This window comes from Pinus tabuliformis, chromosome 4_2 (genome assembly GCF_031772625.1).
Source record: "Pinus tabuliformis cultivar Carrire ecotype Pingquan chromosome 4_2, CPIR1, whole genome shotgun sequence".
NCBI lineage: Eukaryota > Viridiplantae > Streptophyta > Pinopsida > Pinales > Pinaceae > Pinus > Pinus tabuliformis.
In genome coordinates, this window is record NC_142304.1 from 479928212 (window position 1) to 479948895 (window position 20684).

The 20684-nt window shown below is 38.2% G+C and overlaps 1 protein-coding gene and 1 pseudogene across 1 annotated transcript in view; both read right to left on the minus strand.

Moving 5' to 3' along the window:
- Positions 1 to 1872: 1872 nt before the first annotated feature.
- Positions 1873 to 3307, minus strand: LOC149170033 (pentatricopeptide repeat-containing protein At4g02750 pseudogene; annotated as a pseudogene).
- Positions 3308 to 3332: 25 nt separating this feature from the next.
- Positions 3333 to 20684, minus strand: part of LOC149170034 (pentatricopeptide repeat-containing protein At1g11290, chloroplastic-like) — a 43568-nt gene continuing 26216 nt past the window's right edge. Inside the window, exons 2-4 of the mRNA XM_089425433.1 lie at positions 3918 to 4181; positions 3683 to 3759; positions 3333 to 3579 (exon numbers count right to left, since the gene is read on the minus strand). Coding sequence (XP_089281559.1) covers positions 3333 to 3579; positions 3683 to 3759; positions 3918 to 4181 — 588 coding nt within the window. The remainder of the gene's footprint in view (positions 3580 to 3682; positions 3760 to 3917; positions 4182 to 20684) is intronic.

Here is a 20684-nt window from a genome sequence, read left to right on the forward strand (position 1 = left end):
GAGCACCTGTACCACTTCTCTATCTGTCCATACTCCATCAAACCCATCTTCTCCATCCCTCAACTCAGATTCTTGCCTCACGTTTGCCATTTGCCCACATGGCCCTAATTTTTGTGCAACATTGCTTCAATCCTCCTTGAAAAAATCCAGCCATCTACATCTTTCCTCAACTCCATCCACCAAGTCCTGGACCACCTCCAACCCTTATCCTACCTCCATACTCCCTCCTTCACCTTTCTCTCTCCATCCATCCTCCAAAATCTCATTTCTGAACATCCTGTAGAAAATCACAGACATCCTGTAGAACCCCTGTAGAACCCCTGCAGACTTCCTGTAGAGGCTCACGAATGAGGTTTCTTGATAGCCAAACTCTGTGAGACTCTCTAGAAGGGTGTTAGGGACCCCTTAGGCCCTCTCTGAACCTTCCTGACCTCCTCCAAGCATTTCCTCTCACCAATCCACCTCTGCACAGTAAAAAACAGTCAAATCGCATGCATGATAACTCTGGAAACTTATTCAAAAATACAAAAAGATGTTTTTTTTTTTTCTTCAGATGTTACTGTAGAAGTAGCTTAGATGCATGTATTTACCTTCCTAGAAGTTACTGGCATCTCTTTTAGTAGCGTGCATCCTCTTTCTTGCATCAATAGGGATAGCTGGTAAGATTAGGGTTTGCTAGGGTTTACGTTTCCTTTCAGCTTTCCAGTTTCTTTTTGCAAGTAGATCAGCCTTCTTTGAGTTAGCTTTCATCCATCAGTTAAAAAGATTCTTCTCAGAGCTCATAGAAGTTGGCTTAAGCTCCTAGCGGACTTGTGCCAGCTGACCAAGTGACAGCTGTTGCAAGAGCTAGTACTTGTGCATACAGCACCGTCGCTTCCAAGTTTGTTACGAACTATCGGGTTGATAAAAGTAAAGAAGGGAGTCCCAGGAGTTGCAACATTATTACTGCAATACTGGAGCTCACCACTTACCAAGGAGAGAATAACCACCTTTTAATGCCTCAGCAAACTAGACTAAAAAGTAATGGGTGGTATTATCTTTTTCATTTACCTCCTTAACCATTTTTTAGTTTATCTTGCTGCGATTGAAAATGTAAGATTCTTTAGCTAACATCTTCTATCTCTAGAAAGTGGGTTCTTGGCATGTTGTATACAATCTTTGTTTACTGTCTGTGAAGTTTGGATCATGAAAATCTGGAATCAGCTATAAAGTTTCTTCTGCTATTATTAGTGAGAAGGTTTCTAGCTTTGACTGGTCGATGTTTCCCATTAAGAGATTGAGTTGCAATGTTTGTTCTTTTTCTAGTTGCTAAACTAGGTAGGAGGCCATGGTTGGTTGATGTTCCAAGCATAAGTAGATGTAATACATTGTTGTAGAGAGGGAACTGACTCATCCCTTGACTGGTTGATGCTCTATTACAAGTTCTGAAGCTGTAGCAGAAAGTTCCCGTGTCATGGTTGTGTAGTCTCCTAATAAAATACGGACACCCAAGGTAGAACTGATCCATGTGAATTTGGTTACCAAAGATTCATCAATATTTAAAAAGGCAAAAATCTCATTAACTGCACTTATTTTTTTTCTAAATATCCTTAGTGCCCACCATGAAACATGTTTCCACGATGATAGTCTTACAAGTCCCTTACCTAGCTGAATGAGGCTAAGGCCATCACATTGCAGTCAGCAATAATAATACCATACCCTAATCCTCCATTAAGAAATTGTTGTGATTGTAGTTGGCAAGCGTTCCCATTTGGTAACTACTCTGGAATCCTATGTTAGTTGGTTATTATTAAATAGTCACCAAAAGTCCCCACAAGAGCACAGTCCATTTTGGAAATGATGGAAATGATTGGCATCCCTCACAATGATTTCTCACCCAGCTATTTTAGAGATTAACTTGGTAGTAGTGTGGCAATCTCCACATACTCGGAGATTTTTCATAATTCTAAGAGGCATCTCGGGTATTGTGCTGATAAAACCAAAAACAATCGCCAGCTTCTCACGGTGGTAACGTAGGGCATTTTCTCTCTGTTCCTCAGACACATCATGCAGCACAAAAATTGTGTCAGGCACATAACCTGAACTTCTCAGCTGCCTAGCCAGTTCCTCCAACTTTGCATAGATCTTATCAGTCTGTGAATGAGATCTATCATCAACGACAAATAAATGTACTTTATCCTTCACCTGAATCCAACTGCACCCAGGATCCTTTATCACACTTTTGCCTTTCATCAATTTTCTCACACGTGCTACATCCTTCCACTTTGAAGAAGTTGCATAAATGTTTGAGAGGAGTACATACGCTGAAGAATTTTCTGGTTCTAACTCAAGAAGATAGTCTGCTGACAATTTTCCTATATCTGCGTTTGCATGAACTCTGCTGGCACCAAGCACTATATTCCACACCAATGCATCAGGTTCATATGGCATTTCGTTGATGAATTGTACAACTTCTTCAAGTTTTCCAGCACGACAAAGAATGTCAACCATGCAGGTATAATGCTTCAATTTTTGCATGACACCATGATCTTGAAACATAACATCGAAGTAATGACGACCTTCATCCACTAGGCATGCATGGCTACATTCACTAAGAACACCAATGAAAGTGACATCGTTTGGCATAATTCCAGATTGTTGCATTTGTTCAAAAAGGGTAAGAGCGTCCTTTCCAAGTCCATACTGAGCATACCCTAAAATCATTTCATTCCACGAGATTGTATTTCGCTTTGGAACCTGATCAAACATTTTTTATGCATCCTCCAAGCACCCACATTTAGAATACATGTCTACCAAGGCACTCCCTACGTAGACATCTACCTCGACCACAATTTTGATGATATGAACAAAACCTGCTTGCCCTGTTCTAGAGCTGTTAAGTGGACACATGCCCTAAGCACACTGGCAAATGTGATTTGATTTGGAATCATACCTAACCTTTGCAATTCACAAAGAAGAACCAAAGCCTCTTCTCTATGGTCATTCTGGGCATATCCCGCGATTATTGAATTCCAAGAGACCATACCTCTTTCAACAAGGCTGTCAAAACTCTCCGCGCATTCATTATATTCCCACATTTGCAATACATTTCAAAAAGGGAACCTGCAACAAAGGCTTCAGACTGAAACCATGATTTAATGATATAAGTATGCATCTGCATTCCATGTTCTGGGGTTTCTAGACTGGCACATGCACCAAGCACACTGGCAAGAGTGATGTGATTGATTTTTAGTGTTGCCAGTAGCATTTTAAAGAATAGTTTTTGTGCCAACTCAGCATATCCAGCCAGTGCATATCCCGCAATCATTGCATTCCAGGAGATAACTTCCCGCTCAGGCATTTTTTTCAAAGACTTTGTGTGCATTGTCAACATCTCCACATTTGGCATACATTGTCAAAAGAGCATTTCCAACAGAAACCTCTGCCTGGAATCCGACTTTTACGATGAACCCGTGGACTTGCTTACCCTGTTCTAAGGCTTCTGGCTTATCTAATGCACTGAGAACACTAGTAAGTGTATATTGATTCTGATTCCCAACTGCTCGTTGCACTTGGTTAAAAGGTGTTGACATCCCCATTCTGGGCATATCCAAAAATCATTGTAGTCCACGAGACAATAGCTTGATTAGGCATTTTGTCAAACAGTTTATGTGCACTCTGGATGTGTCTGCACTTGCTATACATGTCAACAAGTCCATTTCCAACAAACATATTGAATTCAAACCTAGTTTTGATAATGTGGGCATGAGCTTGCTCGCCCTGTTCCAATGCCACAAGCCCAGCGCATGCCGAAGAACACTGGAAAATGTGAATGCACTCATTCCTGTGCTCTCCCTTTACATTTGGAAAAAGAGTTTCCAAGCCTCCTCATCGCATCCATTCCTCACATATCCTGCGATTGATGTATTCCACAATACCATATCCCGATAAGGAATTCGATCAAACACTTGCCGCGAACTCCCAGTGCTTTTGCAATTGGCATACATGTCCACAAGCACACTACCAACAAAGACATCCAATTCAAAACCATATTCAATTATGAATGCATGAATCTGCTTCCCTAGTTCGATATCTGCTAGTCTAGAACATGCCCTGGCAACTCTGATAAACGTGAAGGAATTCAACCTCACTTCCATGGACATCATTTGAACAAAAAGCTCTAGTACCTCTTCCTCGTACCCCTATTGTTGCGCATACCCAGCAATTAAGGCATTCATTCAGACATTTTGTCAAACAATTGACATGCATCCTCAATATTTCTTAACTCTTCAAATCCTCACATTAAAGTGCTCTCACTTTTTGTTTGAATATGTCGCAATCTATCAAGGCCTTTCAAAGTAGATTTTTGCACTATTATTTTAAACCTTCTGATATGCGCTAATCCCTTGATTCCCCCACTTGGAAAAAATAAAATAAAGCCATTCCTTTTATTACTTTTGAGAATCTTGAATGGTTTTTAAAATTAGTTGGATGTTCCCAAACGATAATATCTTCTAAAGCTTCAAAGGAGTGGGTGCAATTGATGTTATCATTGAAGTTGCTTCAAGATTTGGATTTCGAATTTCCAAAATGGTTCAATATCATTAAGAAGTTCAAGGATTGATGACAATGTGATTTAGGCCATTGATCATATTCTCATTTTTGAAGGTTTTCTGGAATCATTGTCAACTCAACTAATGGTCAAATTCAAACAAACAATTTAGTTGCACATTGGGAAGGAGGGAGACTATTGAGAAAAGTGTTATCTATCTATATATTTATATATTTAGAACCATTCCAAAGTTTTTAAAGCCACATTTGTTTTTCATAAGGGATCATCTATTCCCAGATTAGTCAAGAGATCTTTTTTTTTTTTTGGAGAGCAACCAATTGAGCCCCAATGCAAGGAGCTTCTTAGAAATACAGTTTGAAGGATAAATATTGCACTTCCCCTCCATCTTGATTTATAAGCATTTTGAACTCAACCTCGAACTTTGATAGTCTTAGGACATGTACTTTTGATCTCAGGTTTCTAGGCATTTTGATTAAGCCATCAACATTGGTAGAGTTAGAGATAATTAGGCCAAGCTTGTGCTTGCTTTTGAATTTGTACCTTTTTAGGTCTTATTTGTTTGAGAGTATCCTTCAAATGGATAGCACATAAAGAGCTACTATGGCACCTTTGTTAATGTGCTCTAGGCCACTTAATTCCACCTCTTGTTCAATAGGGTTACACAACTTTGAATTCTATGTCTCACACAATGAATAACAATAAAAACCTCTTAATTATTTCATTGAATAACAATACTAATACATTGTGTTGTTTTGAAATGCATGATTGGTAGGGTTGTCTCAATGATCCCAAATAAGGCGAAAATGAAAGAAACAACTTCAATTACTTAATCCAAAGTAAAGGAAGGCACCACCATTATATACTCTAGTACTTCCAACAAGATAACCTTCCCCATTTTTATGAATATGCGGATCTCTTCAAGATGTACAAAGAAGAGGTTGAGAGACCAACATTTGCCAATCCAAGTGAATAAGACAATAACCATGCTATTACAAATGACAATGTATGAATATCCCATCTTTATAATGTGGTAATGAGATCAACAATCTTCCATTGCTTGGACATGCAGCCCAAGTTCATTAATTGTATAGTTAAGTCTGCCACATCACAATGATTAAATTTGGTCGAAGGATGTGTCACTTGAACGTTTTGAACAAACTTTGTAATGGTCTCAGAATTCTGATTGAAGAATGAGGTGAACTATATTTTACATTGAAAATTTCAGTTTTGTTCCCACTAATCTGTACCTGAGGTCTTTGTTTTGATGCCAACCTCAGTGTCTATTAAATATATGGATGGTGTGAACAATATTTGCACTGAAAATTGCAGTTTTTGAGCCAGTAATTTATACCCAAAATGTGTCCCAATCTAAAGAATGTAGTCAGTTCTATTTGACATACGAGGGTGGCTTTTAATTCTGACGATAGTAGATTATCATTATTCTTATTAAAAATAAAGTAGATTTTCCATTCGGATAGTAGGATTATCTTTCAGATAGTATATTTGTCATTCTTCATAGAGGAAGTCATAATAACAAATCTCGAGTTTAAGAAGTAAAAAACTATGAAGCATGGGAATTCAGATTAGGATGTGTTGAAATACCCTATATGCCACATTAATGATTTTTCTATGGGTGGTGGAATCTTCTAGTGAAAACATAGATTGAATACCATGGACATGTGTAAGGCTTATTGTGATAATTGTTTTGAATGATCTTAAATTAAATGAGAAGGTCAATTCGTAGAGAAATTGGGATTTTAGAATGGGAGCTTATTTAGTCAATGAAAGACCAATGAAAATATTAGAATACACTTTTACCCTTATTCTAGTGTTGAATAAAAATGCCATGAAAAATAATGTGTCTCTAGTTTTGGATAAAAGGACCCTCAACTTTCTTCGCAACTTTTGTGGTCACGAGCCACTTGTGAAAGGAGTAGGCATCTTTAAAAATGCGGTGCCATTTAGAAGGGAAATACTAATAGCAGCAGGGCAAAGACAATTATTCCATTCGTTTATTTATTTCTCTTTTGTCTGGTCATATTGTGAGTTGCAATATATATATATCATGAAATTGTTTTAGTACTAGTAAACAATGATTAAATATATAACAAATTTGAACCTTTGACATTTAGAGAACATTTTTCTCAATAAGTATGAAAATCATGCTGGAAACAGTTTTTGAAGTTTGGAGTCTTTTATTTTTAAGTTAACTAATTGGTTTGGAAGATTAAAACATGGAAGAGTGGGACTTTTATATTCACTCAGGTATTAAAGAAATTATATGCTTGAAACTTATACTAGCGCCTTCTAGTGGAATTGATAGTGCACTAATCCATTGCTTGCCAATATTTCGGTTTTGGTACCACCTTATACCGTATCCGGGTTCAAATTTTATTTTCCATGGTGGACAGTTGAATCTGTTTCAACTCTAATTGTTATCAAGGGGTTTCACAAGGTTGTCACATGAGCATCTGTGATGCCTATTTTGACTTAGATAGCTACCCATACTAAGGCTCTATTTTGCAGTTCCATGTTATTATTTATGAACAATATGTAATATTGATGCATTTGGTTGGACACGTGAAACTACTTAGGGTTGATTTTGATGATGAAAATGTTTGATGTATGACCTAATGTATGACGTACTTGGTGATGATTTATCTAGTGCATGACTTATCAGAGCTATAGTTGCTTCATGTATGGCTTAAGTGGATATGATTTATCTAATAAGTAACGTAATGAAATTATGATTTGTTTCCAATATGAACTACAAAATTGACACGTGGATACTAGACTTAATAATGTGATGATTATACATCTTGTTGTTATATAAATGCATGAATGAGAGCTAACCCACAGGGGGGAAGAACTATATGATAGCTGAGATCTACTCTTCCATTGAGGGAAGGTCAAGACATCCCATGGGGAAGGTATAATGTACATTATTCTACTACATTTGGTATCTACTTGATATGCACTCTTATGACATGAGTAAAATGCAAATGACAGGTGGCAAGATGACCTAACTGGATTATTCAATGACAAGTCCAACTAGCTCTATAGTGTGGTCCGTGTTAGGGCGTTGACCCTAGTTGTAAGGAGGGGTGGAGGCATTTCCCACCGAAATCCTCCGAAACCTAGAATTGTGGGAGGGCAGTGGTGGACACGCTCCCCTAGATGTGTGATGACGATTTCCAGTTGCCTGTTGGGGAAGTTAGGTCGATGTATTCGACGCTTCCACCATGTCGGTTTTATCAGTGGTAGTATGGTCGTTTCCATTGATAAAGCAGCAGAGGACGGATAAGGTGGGAACAGAAGTAGGTTAGGTTGGATAGGAGGATATAGATCAGTTGGAGACTCTTGATGGGAAGTAATGTCATTGTCTGACTTATCAAATTTTATTGCTATAACTCTCTTTGGTTTGCTATGCTTTCGAACTCCTTGTATCTTTTCATTCTCGGGACGAAGTTCTTTGAAGGAGGGGTGTATGTAATGCTCCACTTAAATCTTATCTTGCAAATTTTATTAATGTTTACATTATCTGAAAATATTGAGAAATATTGGTCTAATATAAAATTCATGATTTCTATTATTCAAATTCCTAACCTGCCTTCTCAAATTGAATCTTAGGTAGGATGTGGTCTCCTTCCATTATTTCAAATAATATATATATATTCATCTCACATTCCCCAATGTACCCTCACATTTACTAGGGAGAAGACATGGTCCTCTCCATTTAATTACATCTCACATTCCCAAATGTACTCACATTTACTTGGGAGAAGACATGGTCCTCACCATTTAATTACATCTCATTCCCAAATGTACTCTCACATTTACTTTGGAGAAGACATAGTCCTCTCCATTTAATTATCAATATATATATATTCATCTCACATTCCCAAATGTACTTTCAGATTTACTTGGGAGAATACATGGTCCTCTCCCATTAATTTCCCAATTTTATATTCATATCACATTTCCAAATGTACTCTTAGCTTTACTTGGGAGAAGAGAAGTCAACTGTAAGGATGGATGAGAAGTTAATGACATTAATGAGAGGTGGTTGAGATGGAGAAGAGAGGGAGGGTATAAAAAGGGAAGGGGGAAGGGAGAAAATGGCATGTGGGGTCTTGCTGGATTTTGGGATTGGTTGTGATTTTAGGATTTACTGTGATTTTGGAGACCTTAGGAACCTGTGGAGGTTTCTTGAGTTGTTGAGAGGAGGGAATTATTGTTCATCTTGTTCTGGATCAGTCATCTTGGACACACACACTACATCTGGTTGGACTTGGGCTCGGAGGGCTAGGGAACCTGTGGAGGTTTCCTGGGCTAGGAATTATTTCCTAGTTGGCTGGGAGGTAGATCTAGTTGGGTCAGTCAAGAGGAGCGTTCAGCAGGAGCAGCAGCTCAAAGGCATCTCCACCAACCATCGGTATAGGTATTCCTCTATAGATTACTCATGTAAATTTATCAGAATGAAATGTTCACCATAAGTTATAAGTATTAGAATGTAAATGATAAAATTTTATTTGTTTAAAAGTCTTGTAAGAAAGTAAACTATTGCCTCTTATTGCATTTAAATTCATCAGAAATAGATCTGTTAGAAGACCTTAGGATAGGGCTCTTACATTATATGATTTTCCTAATTGTTATTTACACAAGTCTACAAAGACACGAGCCCTTGTTTTTATGTTGATAGATCATGATATAATGAGTTGATTCATCATGCATGGATGCCTTTTTCTATCTCTCATTATAACTCTCTCTTGTTGAAAATTTCAATATTGAGATACATCCACACACTGCTAGTGTTATTAATAAATCAATGGCCCAACCATGCTTCTTGCATGTTGATAAATTTTGAGACTTTTGAAAGTGAAATGGGACCATTTAGTTATGTGATAGTCACTTTATTTACTTATAAAGTCAGAATGTGCTACAATTTCCATTTTTTTCTTGTAAAGTCTTAAAAGAAAGAGTTGTCTCAGTTATTGGCATGAGTGCATGTCCTCCAACCATGAGTTCCTCTCTGCCATGATACATGTTACAAAATACATTTCCTTGGATAACATAGTTCCTTTTGCATGCATGATTAATTCCTTTCCTATATATTTTATTTTCACCATGTATGTTTAGCAAGCACTCCAACATTTACATTGAACAATATATTAGAGAGGACTTCACTTTATTGATTGTATGCTCACAATTTGAGATTCTTAATTACATAATATATTTTCTGAGCTATTGTGCACAATGAGTTTCTTTAGCAGAGACTCTCATGGTGTCCGAAAAGGTTGTGGCAGGAAAACAAATGTGTCATGGAGAGAGAATAAAACAAGAGGATCATATTTTCTATACATTTTGATGTAGAATCTGACGAGTTTAACCTGCTAACTCAGACTGTCCATCTTTATCTTTGAGGCACTCCACGTCATCCTCTTACCATGCATGCCTCACAAAATACACCTCTACCTCATCCCAACTTTGTGGAAATATCAGAGCCTCAACTGCCTCAACAACAACCCATGTAGCATGATGGTTGGGATCCCAATCCCATCAAACTAGCATATGGTTATTAACATTGACCCACTATTTCTCATCATTTAGTTCCTCCTTTGATGCTACTCCTCATGCACCTTCCACACTCTCACATGCTATGTCCTCTCATGCCAATCAACCTATTCATTTTCCTCCTCACTTTGTAGTAGGCAAGCTTCATTTATCTGCAATGCTTGTACACTCCCTTTTTGAAGCCATATATGGACATTCCCAAACCAATGCATCATAAATAGGTGAGAAAAGATATATCTCCTTCCAATATATGCACCCAAAGGTACAAGGAGGAGAGAATAGTAGAGGAAAAGAGTATGAGGCAGGTTCCAGCAAACATCCCAAGTTATCTCAATATTACAATTCTATTTTACTATTCAATTTAACTTTATGTGGCATATTTATGTTTACAATATCCATTATATTTTTGGGACAACATGTTATTTTTTAGTCATGCCACATATTTCAATGATATTAATTTTTATGGGATGCATAAAATTGTTTCATATGGCAGTTTATGTTATGATGAATGGTGTGGTGTTTTATATGCATATTTTCTATGATGATGATGTTACTTAATGATGCCATATTTACATGTGATTTATTTCCATGAGAGTCACAAGGTTTAAAAATACTTTATGAATACATATATAGAATGGGGGCCCCACCTACCAACATTAATTAAAAACTCCTTCTAAAAAGTAATCTCCCGAATTTAAAAAGAAAAGTTAATTTAATGAATAAACTAGTTACAAAACAATTATATCCTATAACTAGCCAAGGAGAATATAAAATTTGTTAGAGGGAACAGAAGGAGGGAATGAAAAAATAGTGAGAAGAGGTGAGTATAAATTCTAAGTTGTCATTTTCCCTTGATAAATTTTAGTCTTGAGTGCAAGGGATTACCTATTTTGGTGACAACAAAATATTTCAAGGAGTGGCAAGGAGGAAGCAAGCACATCAATTTTAGACTAATTTGATCAAGGTTGTCTTTATTTTCTTGCATCATCCAATGTTGTTAGAAGGTCTAATATGTCTTATATTAGTGCTAACTAGCGCAATTTTTGCAAAACATTTTTGCTAACTCAATCTTATTAGAGAGGTCCACGTTTGCCCAACGATATTGTTTTTCTTAATTTTTGTCATTCAAATGTCTATGTATGAATTTGTATCATCTTAAACATTTCAGAATAGATTTCTAGTCCAGATTCTCAAAGGAATTGACCAAAACAATAAGTTGTACTCTTTTATTTTTAATAAAATCAACATTTGAAAACCTTCATTTTTTGGCATATTTCTCTGAAAAAATTTACTCTTATTTTATGATATTTATGAGTAAATTTTCTGGTATTTATTACTGAAATATGTGTTAATTTATGCCATTTCATGACATACTTGTGTGGTCTCATGTTTGATAGAGTATTATTATAAATCTTCGTACAAATCTGCTTGCAATTTTATTTTACTCTTCAAGTTATAACTTATTATTGTCATATGCTACACATGTTGTACATATTTTTGTTCTTTAATTAGTTTGTACACTATATATAGTTTCATTTTTTTATATATTTATTTTCAACATACTAGTTTACTATATATAAATAGATCTAGTACACAAAGAATTAAGCATCGAGATTTGTCCCACTATCTCAATTGCCTTGTGGGATTCAATGGAGTCATCAGCTAATCATTAAAAAAAATTCGCTCGTCAACACGTTTTTTTGGTATTATAAATTTTGCACTTTAGTGTTTTGTTGTACAAATGATTTTATAACAGTAGGAGACAAACACGATTCAGTTTTGTGATGATAAATCTTGAATCAATTTGTCTTAAGCCTTTGCTAGTTGAATGTCATCATTTTCCAACATTACTACCTCTTTCCCTCACCTTAGGTTTGCATTCTAACTATTTTAGAAGGTTGCTAGACTCTTCCTGTAGCAAAACAAAGACTCCTATAGTAGCCTGTAAGTAGTCCCGTTTTCTCACCCAACTTAGCAATAACATTTCATTTAACCTCCTTGATGTATTACAACACCTTTAGGATGTTGATGTGGAATTTATAACTATATAGACCCAACACAGTTTCCTATATATGCCTTTATCAATTACTTTATGAGTGTTGTTTTCTACAACTTAGGGTTTAGATTTTAAATCCTTTATTTCCAACAACTGTGCATTTTCATCGATTATGAGTAGAATATATGTGTGTGCCATCTCCTTTTCTACAAATTCATTTATGCAAAGCTACTTTCTGGTAGCATAGCTTAGTTCGACAACTTAACTTAGTTTTTGTTCATCTAGCCTTCACGCTAGTACCTCCCACTTGTATGAGAACTGAAAAAAGAAGGAGATAAAGCCTACTACACATATAGTGCCAACGCCTCTTAAGTTTGTATGAACCCTTTGTTAATAATTAAAGCTCAGACCCATGAAGGTTGTAGCATTGTTGTTGCAATACCGAGGGCCATCAATTATTCCTAGACTTATAGGTGTCTAATAAGAGTGAAAGTCTACTCTTTTATCAAACACCCAAAAATTATTTTAGGTAGCGTGGTTTTCCTTAAACATATAGTGATTTTCTTCACTACAAGTGAATACCTATGTTATAATAAGTTTTGCCACATTATACATACACATATACTTACATTGTTGTCGATTTAAAATTTAAATGTTAATAAGTCAAATTTATAATATATAACATTTCTCTATTATGATTTTAAAATATTGATGGTAACATTTCTCTATTATGATTTTAAAATATTGATGGTAACATTTCTTTACCATGGTAACATATACTTTAAAATGATAATACTTAGCAATCCATTGTATTGGATTTAAAATTTAGATGTTAATAAATGACATTGCTAATATATAATATTTCTTTATTGCGATTTTAAAATATTGATGGTAACATTTCTTTGCTACTTTTAAAAAAAAGATTGGTAGAGATTTTTTTTTTTAAGAGTTTGTTAGTAAATATGTGTGACATTTGATTTGTTATTGAAGTATTAAATTTGTCATACTGGAAGCACGGCAAGTGCTATTTCATGGACTATAGCATCATTAATGTGGCCTGACATGGGGCCGATTTAAGACATTACAACACGCCGCTCTTTTTTTTTTCTCTCTCATCACGGCCCACAGAAGAATGATATTTATATTTTGAAGAATGGTATGGACAATTTTTTTATCTCACTTATACAATGATTTGTTTTTTATGTTTCTATCTACCAGGACTTGTACAAAGTTATTTATTTCACATTTATCATCACTAAACTTACTGTGATTACATAATTCTCTTTCAATGACTCTACACAGAAAATTTTGTTTTCAGACTGTAATTCTATTTTTTTTGTTTATTGGAAGATTACATGGTCTTCTGCCTTGGGCATACACGCTTTTCGAAGATTACATGGTCTTCTGCCTTGGGCATACACGCTTTTCGAAGATGGTACAATGATTTTTTTTTTTCAATTTCCATCTGCTGGGACTTATAAGGATAGCTAATTTATGTTCTTACATAAGTCTCTCAGTGATACCGCACTTTTCAAAAATCTTTTCTGTTTTGTGTCCTCCAGAAGATTATTTGGTCTTTTGCCTTGTGCATACCATGTTTTTGAAGCTCTGCTTCCCAAAAATGATGATGCATGTAATTCTTTTTATTGCAATAGAAAATGTATGATAGTTCTTTGTGAAAAAAAAATATGTATGGCAATTTGAGAATAATCAACAAATTTTTTAGAAAGCCTAATTTAAAAATGTTTTGTTCGGTTAAGAATTTTTCATTTTTAAATATAAAGAAATAATTCAACAATTTGACCAAAAAATTACCATAATACATTATTATAAATAGTGAAATAAAAGCTAAAGAAACAACCTTCAATACTGAAACCCATTTAAATAAAGTTAAGAAAACAAAACAAAATAATTTAAAAAATCAATGTTCTTTCATTATGGTTAAACATTCTCTAAGTCAAAATTAAAATTTTAAGATAAAATGTGGCGTAATGTTGGTATGACTGGAAAAAGGAGAGGATTAAATAAATTAATACGATGGAAAGGAGAAATTATTTATTTTTTCTTATATCTTAATTAATTATATTATATTATATTATTTATTTATTTATTTTTAATTAATTGATTAATTAATTAATTAATTTAATTTATTTATTTATTTTTATTTTTTTTTCATCGGTTTTGTTAACACCCAGGTTGTTCCCTATGACTCCCAAGGGAATACGGCCGGGGTAACCACTAACCAATCTTTTAATCACTGTTTCTAGCCAAACAGTGATCAGAGAGGGCTCTCTCTTTATGATTTAAATCTACAGTGATGGTGTTTTAGGCTAGGTATTGAGTACAGGTCATGTTTGTGTTTCGGTTGATGAAATTCCCTTAGACTTCAGTGATGTAGTTTTTTAGATATGTTGAATATCATTGGGCAATGGAGTCTGTGGCTTAATGTGTTTGAATCTGTGAGATGAAAGATGGAACTTACAGGGCCATTTGGGTGTTTAATAGAACAGATTTTTGATTAAAAGACTGGTAACAGGTAGCACAAACAGTGAAAGCATTTAAGAATTTTCACTATTTATCTATATGTTCCCAACAGATAGCTTTAAGAAGAGAAAACAGAAGTCTTAGGGGCAAAAGTTGAATCCCTGAGAATGACTGTTACAATAAAAACACAGTTTTGAATTGCAGCAATTAAGAATTACAATTCTGTTACTGTATATGAGGAAAACATATATAATAGCTCAGTTTGAGTCCAGGGTAAACATGGTTAAATCCTGGTACTATCCTTTCACCTTGCTATCAAGTGTACAACATTAGAATGACAAAGAGAACAAAAGACTCAAAACAGACACGACAAGAGATTTGAGAATACTTATAGTTTTATGCAACACCCATGGAATCCTGTAACATGCATCCTTCACCACAAGACATCAAATACACCAAACTTCTGGAAGTTCCATTCCTCCTTTGTATTAATTCTCTGAAAATATTACAGCAGATGGAAGTTATCCAAGAGAAAATTCCAGCAACCCCTTCAGCATCTGTGAAGGGTCTATATATACTAGCGGTGGTCTACAGAAATATCTGAGTTCTGCGTTATCTCAGTCTTTACATTCTCACCAACTCTTTAAGATATTATGTCGAAAATTTATTACACATTTAATACACAGTACAGGCATTTTAATGCTCTGTCAGAAGATATTTAGCTTTATAAGAATAGCTAAGTCGGTCTGGATATTTGGAGTTAATGCATAGAAAACCCGACTGTAGGCTGGTACACTATGTCTCGGACCTGTCAGCTGTGACTTTGACTGCTGCTGGTGGCGAGTGACTGGTCTGGCCGAGTTGGCTCAGCCTCTGCTTTTTCTGTAAATTTTAATTCCCAAAATTGCCACTGCGCGTGTCTGCTTTTTTCCTTCTGCGCTATTGGTTCTGGCCTGTCAAAATTGTCTGGGTCAAATGCCTCCAGACATCCTGTGTGGGCAGTTGATGTGCCAAAATTGCCCCTAGAGTCTCATCTGCTTCTGTGAACTTGAAGAAATTGGGTGGTGTATCAAACAGATGCTCTATCTCATTCATGAGAAAAAACAGGTTCTCCACTCTGTCATACATCATTTGCCCTGTGGCTGGCCCTGTGTCCTTTGAAGTGCTGGGAGGTTTTGCAATCTCTGCTACTGCATGTGCATCAATTCTCTTGTTATAGTTGTCCAGGGTGAGCAGTCTTCCCACGCTGCTCAAAATGTTGGGGAGGCCTCTGTTCTGCAGTGTTACAAACTTCTCCAGGAACCTGTTAATTTCTGTCTGCATGTCCTGTGTCCTTCTTTCCAAGGTTCCAATCAAGTTTCTCAATGTAACAACTCTCTTGGCTATGGCAATTGTTTCTGTCCTGTTGTTGATTCCCATGCTAGCCAATTGAGTGCTGGTTTTGTAATTCAGGATATTGATCATCCTGGTAGCTGCTTCTGGCATGTGCCCAAGGCTTGCCCTTGCTCTCTGTATTTCCTTGTTTGCTTTGGTGATGAGCACCATTTGTTCATCCATGGTTTCAATGTATTGCCACTGTTTGGCAATGGATCTCCCAATGTTGCTCCACAACACTGCTTTCATATCAGCCGTTACCCTTTCCAGTGCAAGCTCTTTTTCCAGCTCAGCAATCCTTCTCTTAAGGGTTTTCACCTCTCTCTCCTTGGCTGCCTCATTTTGTTTGCTTTTATCAAATTTCTCATTAACATTTGCCAAGTTCTGTTTGAGCCCATCCAGCTCTTTCATTTGAGCTTCCATAGCTCGGATCTCTGCTTGTAGCTTCTGCATATCTAAGCTAGCAGCTTGCTCTGATGTTGTTGTGGGGGCTGTGGATGGTGCTGTAGCTCCTGTTTGCTGAGGAGGAGGAGTGATGATCGGAGGTGCTTCCTCAAGATTTATTATTAATGGAGGAGGCTGGGAGGATTGACCTTCCCCTTTCTGTTTCATGGCTTCTTGTAGTGCTGCCTTTGCAGCTTCAGTTTGTCCTAGCTGGTCTTGAGTCCTAACCAGCTCTTTGTATAAGGATACCAGCAGGTCTGTGGTATCTTTTTCTTGCCGTTGCTGGGCAACTTCATCTGTTTGTGGATGGATGGTAGCCGGGAGTTTGATTTTCTTTCTTAGGGCTGCCATGTCTGCATCCCTTATTTTCAGCAGTTCTTGGATGCCTTTGACATCCTTGGGATCATGTCCTATCTCTATGATTACCTCCTCCAAGGATTTGATCCTGTTGTCCTTGGCTTGTGAGGATGCTCGTTCCAATTCTAGCTGGGATGATGTATTGTCTAGGCTGCTCTTTAACTTGTAATTTTCCAGTGTCTCATCTGCCAGGGAGGCATACACCATTTCACCCGTTTGTTTGTGTAACTCTATCTTATCCATGGGGTGAATATCTTTAGCCAGAACCTCCATGTTGGTTCTTAAATAGTCTGAGGTGGACTGAGGATGTAGAGTTGTGGGCATAAAATGGCTCATTATCATTTTTCCCTCACTCACATCAAAAGCAGACATTAGTCTCTGCTGGTTGCTGGGAGCTAGTTTTAACAAGTGATCATAGAGTTGCACTTTTATGGGATCACTCCTTCTCTTGATTTCTATGAACTGCTGCTTTATACTTGAGTGCCCCTCTCTATGCCGGCCAGAAGAGCTGACCTCTCCTCCCATTGTCATATCTGGTCCTCTTTGAGATGAGCTGGCCGAGAGTTCTCCACTGGGTGGGCCCATGCCCGCGGCCTGCCTTACTGCTATGTCCTCCTCTTGGGAGTCATTCAATCTTTGTCTCTTCTCTCCTCTGATAAAGGATGAAGTCTGGGGAGTCTCTCTCTCTCTCTTTCTGGTTAAGTCCTCCTTCTGAGGTGTTTGGAGGACTGAGCTGTCCACATTGATGTCTGTCCTTGGAGACAACTCTGTTTGAGGCTGCTGTTCTGTAGATCCGGGCAAATCTGTCTCTTTATTTTGCTGTAATGGCTGCTGCCCACTAGTTTGTGGTTTATCTTGTTGCTGCCCCAACTCCCGCTCTTCCATTTCTTCTTGCTGCTGTAGCAAGGTGTCAACCTGTTCTTCTGTTAATATAGGTGGTTGTTCCACCTGTTTGCCTTTGTCCTTGCTTGCTGCTTGGGTTGTCTGCTCTGCAGTTCGCTGTTGTGTTGCTGGTGTTGTGGTGGCTGCCCCAATTTGCCTCCTGTAGGAAATAGGCACCTGTCCACAAGTTTCCAAGTCAGCTTGTTTTTGGACATTTCTAGCCTCTTGCTCAAGTATTTCTTCATTAGTCATTTGCTCTACTAATGTGCCCTCTTCCCAATCTGGTGCATTTGCATATTTTTCAATTTCAGGTAATCTTGCATGTGCATAGTTGCCTAACTTATACCTGATCCTCCTGAGGGAAATAGAGTGGTTAGGGTCATATGGAATCCACTCAAAACTAGTTTTCAACTGGAGTCCTTCCAGAATCCTGTCTGCCTCTTTCCAGCCTTCCTCCTTTCTGTTGTATAAGAAAGGACCTAGCTGATTTCTCACTTTCAACTGTGATTTCTTGTTTTTACTCTGAAAGTGTAGGTAATCTGAGTTCCCAAATTGCCTGAAATATTCTAAGGCAAACAGTCTCATGGGAACGTACCTTGGCAGCCTAAATGGATTTAATTCACATCCATACACCCTAATGACTGTGTGATTCTGGTAGAAGTACCAGTTGCCGATGTTGTAAAGCTTGTTCAAATGAAGAATTCTTTTCATGTCATCGGTCAGTCTAGGAGGAGGGGCACCTTGCAGCACTGTTAGGGCTGGATGGACAAATAAATCAATAAACTCACAGTATGTATAAGGTGATACTGAGGTACGATGGAACACAGGGGTCCAAAAAACAACTGATCTTGGGGTTCCTTGGGCGTTGAGTGACCTCAAAGGGACAGAGAAGGCAACTGGCTGGTTGAACAAGAACAGATGATATATGTAGGAGGTATATCTGAACAGCCTCTCCCTCTTCAAGTTCATGAACTGGTCATGAATCTTCTCAGCTATATAAGTTGCATAATCATAGTGGATAGCTGGAGGCTTACCCGGGGCAAATATGGACAGCATTGCCAATATGCAGTCATCTACATCTTCTAGTCCTCTGAATCCTAGGACATAGCCAATCAAGTCCACCATCATCCTGCCCAACTCATTCAGGTATTGGTAACCAATGGGAGGGGTTCTGACTGCTTCAGAGCTAGGTGTAACAAATAGCTGGTTAATCTTCACAATCTGGTCATTAGACAGGTTGTTTCCTCTCCTTATCAAATCTTGCATGGAAAGAGGGGTCAGTTTCTTGGCTGTATGGAAATGCAGCATCTGATTTATACTCTCTGGAGTGATCTGAAACAGGACCAGGCCTGTGGGGCTAATGACTGCCCTTTGGCTGGGGTCATAGCACTCTTGGCAACTGTAGATGAGCTCTGGCATTGGATTGACTTGGGGAAGGTTGTATATGGGCAAATTTGATTCCCAAATCCCCAGGATATCTGCTCCACTCATGTGCTGGGCTCTCAGTTCATTAAACATTAGGATATTATACTTAGTTCCCATAGGAAACCAGTCCAACATCTGGTAATCCATGTCTCCCAGGGGTTTCCATGCTAATTCTTGGTGGGGGGCATTGATAGGCTTAATATTGAGAGCAATGGGAGTTTCCATAGCTTGTGAAGGGATAAACTAATGCAATTTGACAAGTGAGTTGGCAAAGACAGACTGCAGATTGCCCTCTGTGGTAAAAACTTGATTTTCTGAACTGTCAGAGGGGAATTTACCAGCTAGAAATTGAAATACTGCTGGTAATTGGTTACAGAGACTCTTTTGGGGCCCAAGTGAGCTTCTGGTAGTAGTTCGGAGGTATTTTAGCAATGAATTTGCCGGGGAAACGCAGAGCTGAGGGGTTTTTAGGTGAATTGCAGCTTATTATGGCTCTGCAGGGAATTTTTGGACTTCACAGAGACAATGGTGGAGGTATAACCCGGTTCTAGCGGTGAAAAAATCTGTTTTACGGTCCTATTATGCCTGTGAGCAGTTTAGAGCAGAATGCAGGTCGAATGGAGGGCAGGGTAGGGTAAATACCTGTAACTTGACGTGCAGAAGTCGTGATAAGGTGTACTGCAGTTGCTGGAGTGGTCGCCTTTGTTGAATTTACAGGTTGGCGGAAATCCGGGCAGAAACGGTTAAACAGAGAGTTCAGCAGACAATAACAGTGAAATGGTAAAAAATGCGTGAAATTTGGTTAATATGAGATTTTTACCCATTTGGCGCTTTTTTTATGATGACGTCAGCATGACGTCATTGGTGGGTCACGGTGATGTGACGTCAGCAGACGTCATCGGGGAGGACGTGGCAGCAGACGACCGGTCAAAGGGCGGTGAGGTGGCAGTCCAGTCAGCGGTGAGCTGGACGTGGCAGAACGGTCAATAGCGGACGGGCGGAGGTTAAGCCGTGAAGGTTACGGTTAAGGCTCTAACCGTCACGGTCTCTCGGGGCGGTTAGAGTACGGCGCCCAGGGTGTCAGAGGGAGCTCCGAGACGGTCTAACGGGCGACGCGTGGCAGAGGCATGACGAGGCGCAACGTCATGTTCTCGGGAGTTAAAGCGCGGATGTGGACGGCGTTCCGATATTGTGGTGGGCCGTCGGATCTGGAGGGCTTGATCCGACGGCTGGCGGAGGTGTAAGGTGCACGGCGGATAGGGCGGCGGAAAAATTTAACGTTTATGGGTTTTTTGACAAGGTTTTCAAATGTTTCAACCTCTGACCACCCGCGCTTGCATTTGGGGGCATGCTGAAGGCGGGATTTTGCCTTTTATAAGGTTTGCGGAGAGTTTGTGGGCTAGAGGGGTTTAGAGAGGGGTTTTTACCCATGCAAAGGTATTTTTTGAGGGGAAATGATCTGCAGCAAAGGGAGAGTATCGGAGATAGGTTCACCATGGTGGCCAGATGCCACTATGATCCCTCTTTGCAGATTTCTCGGCTATTATGCCTAGGGGAGGGAATATATAACATTTAGGGCTTTATACACCTTAGTGT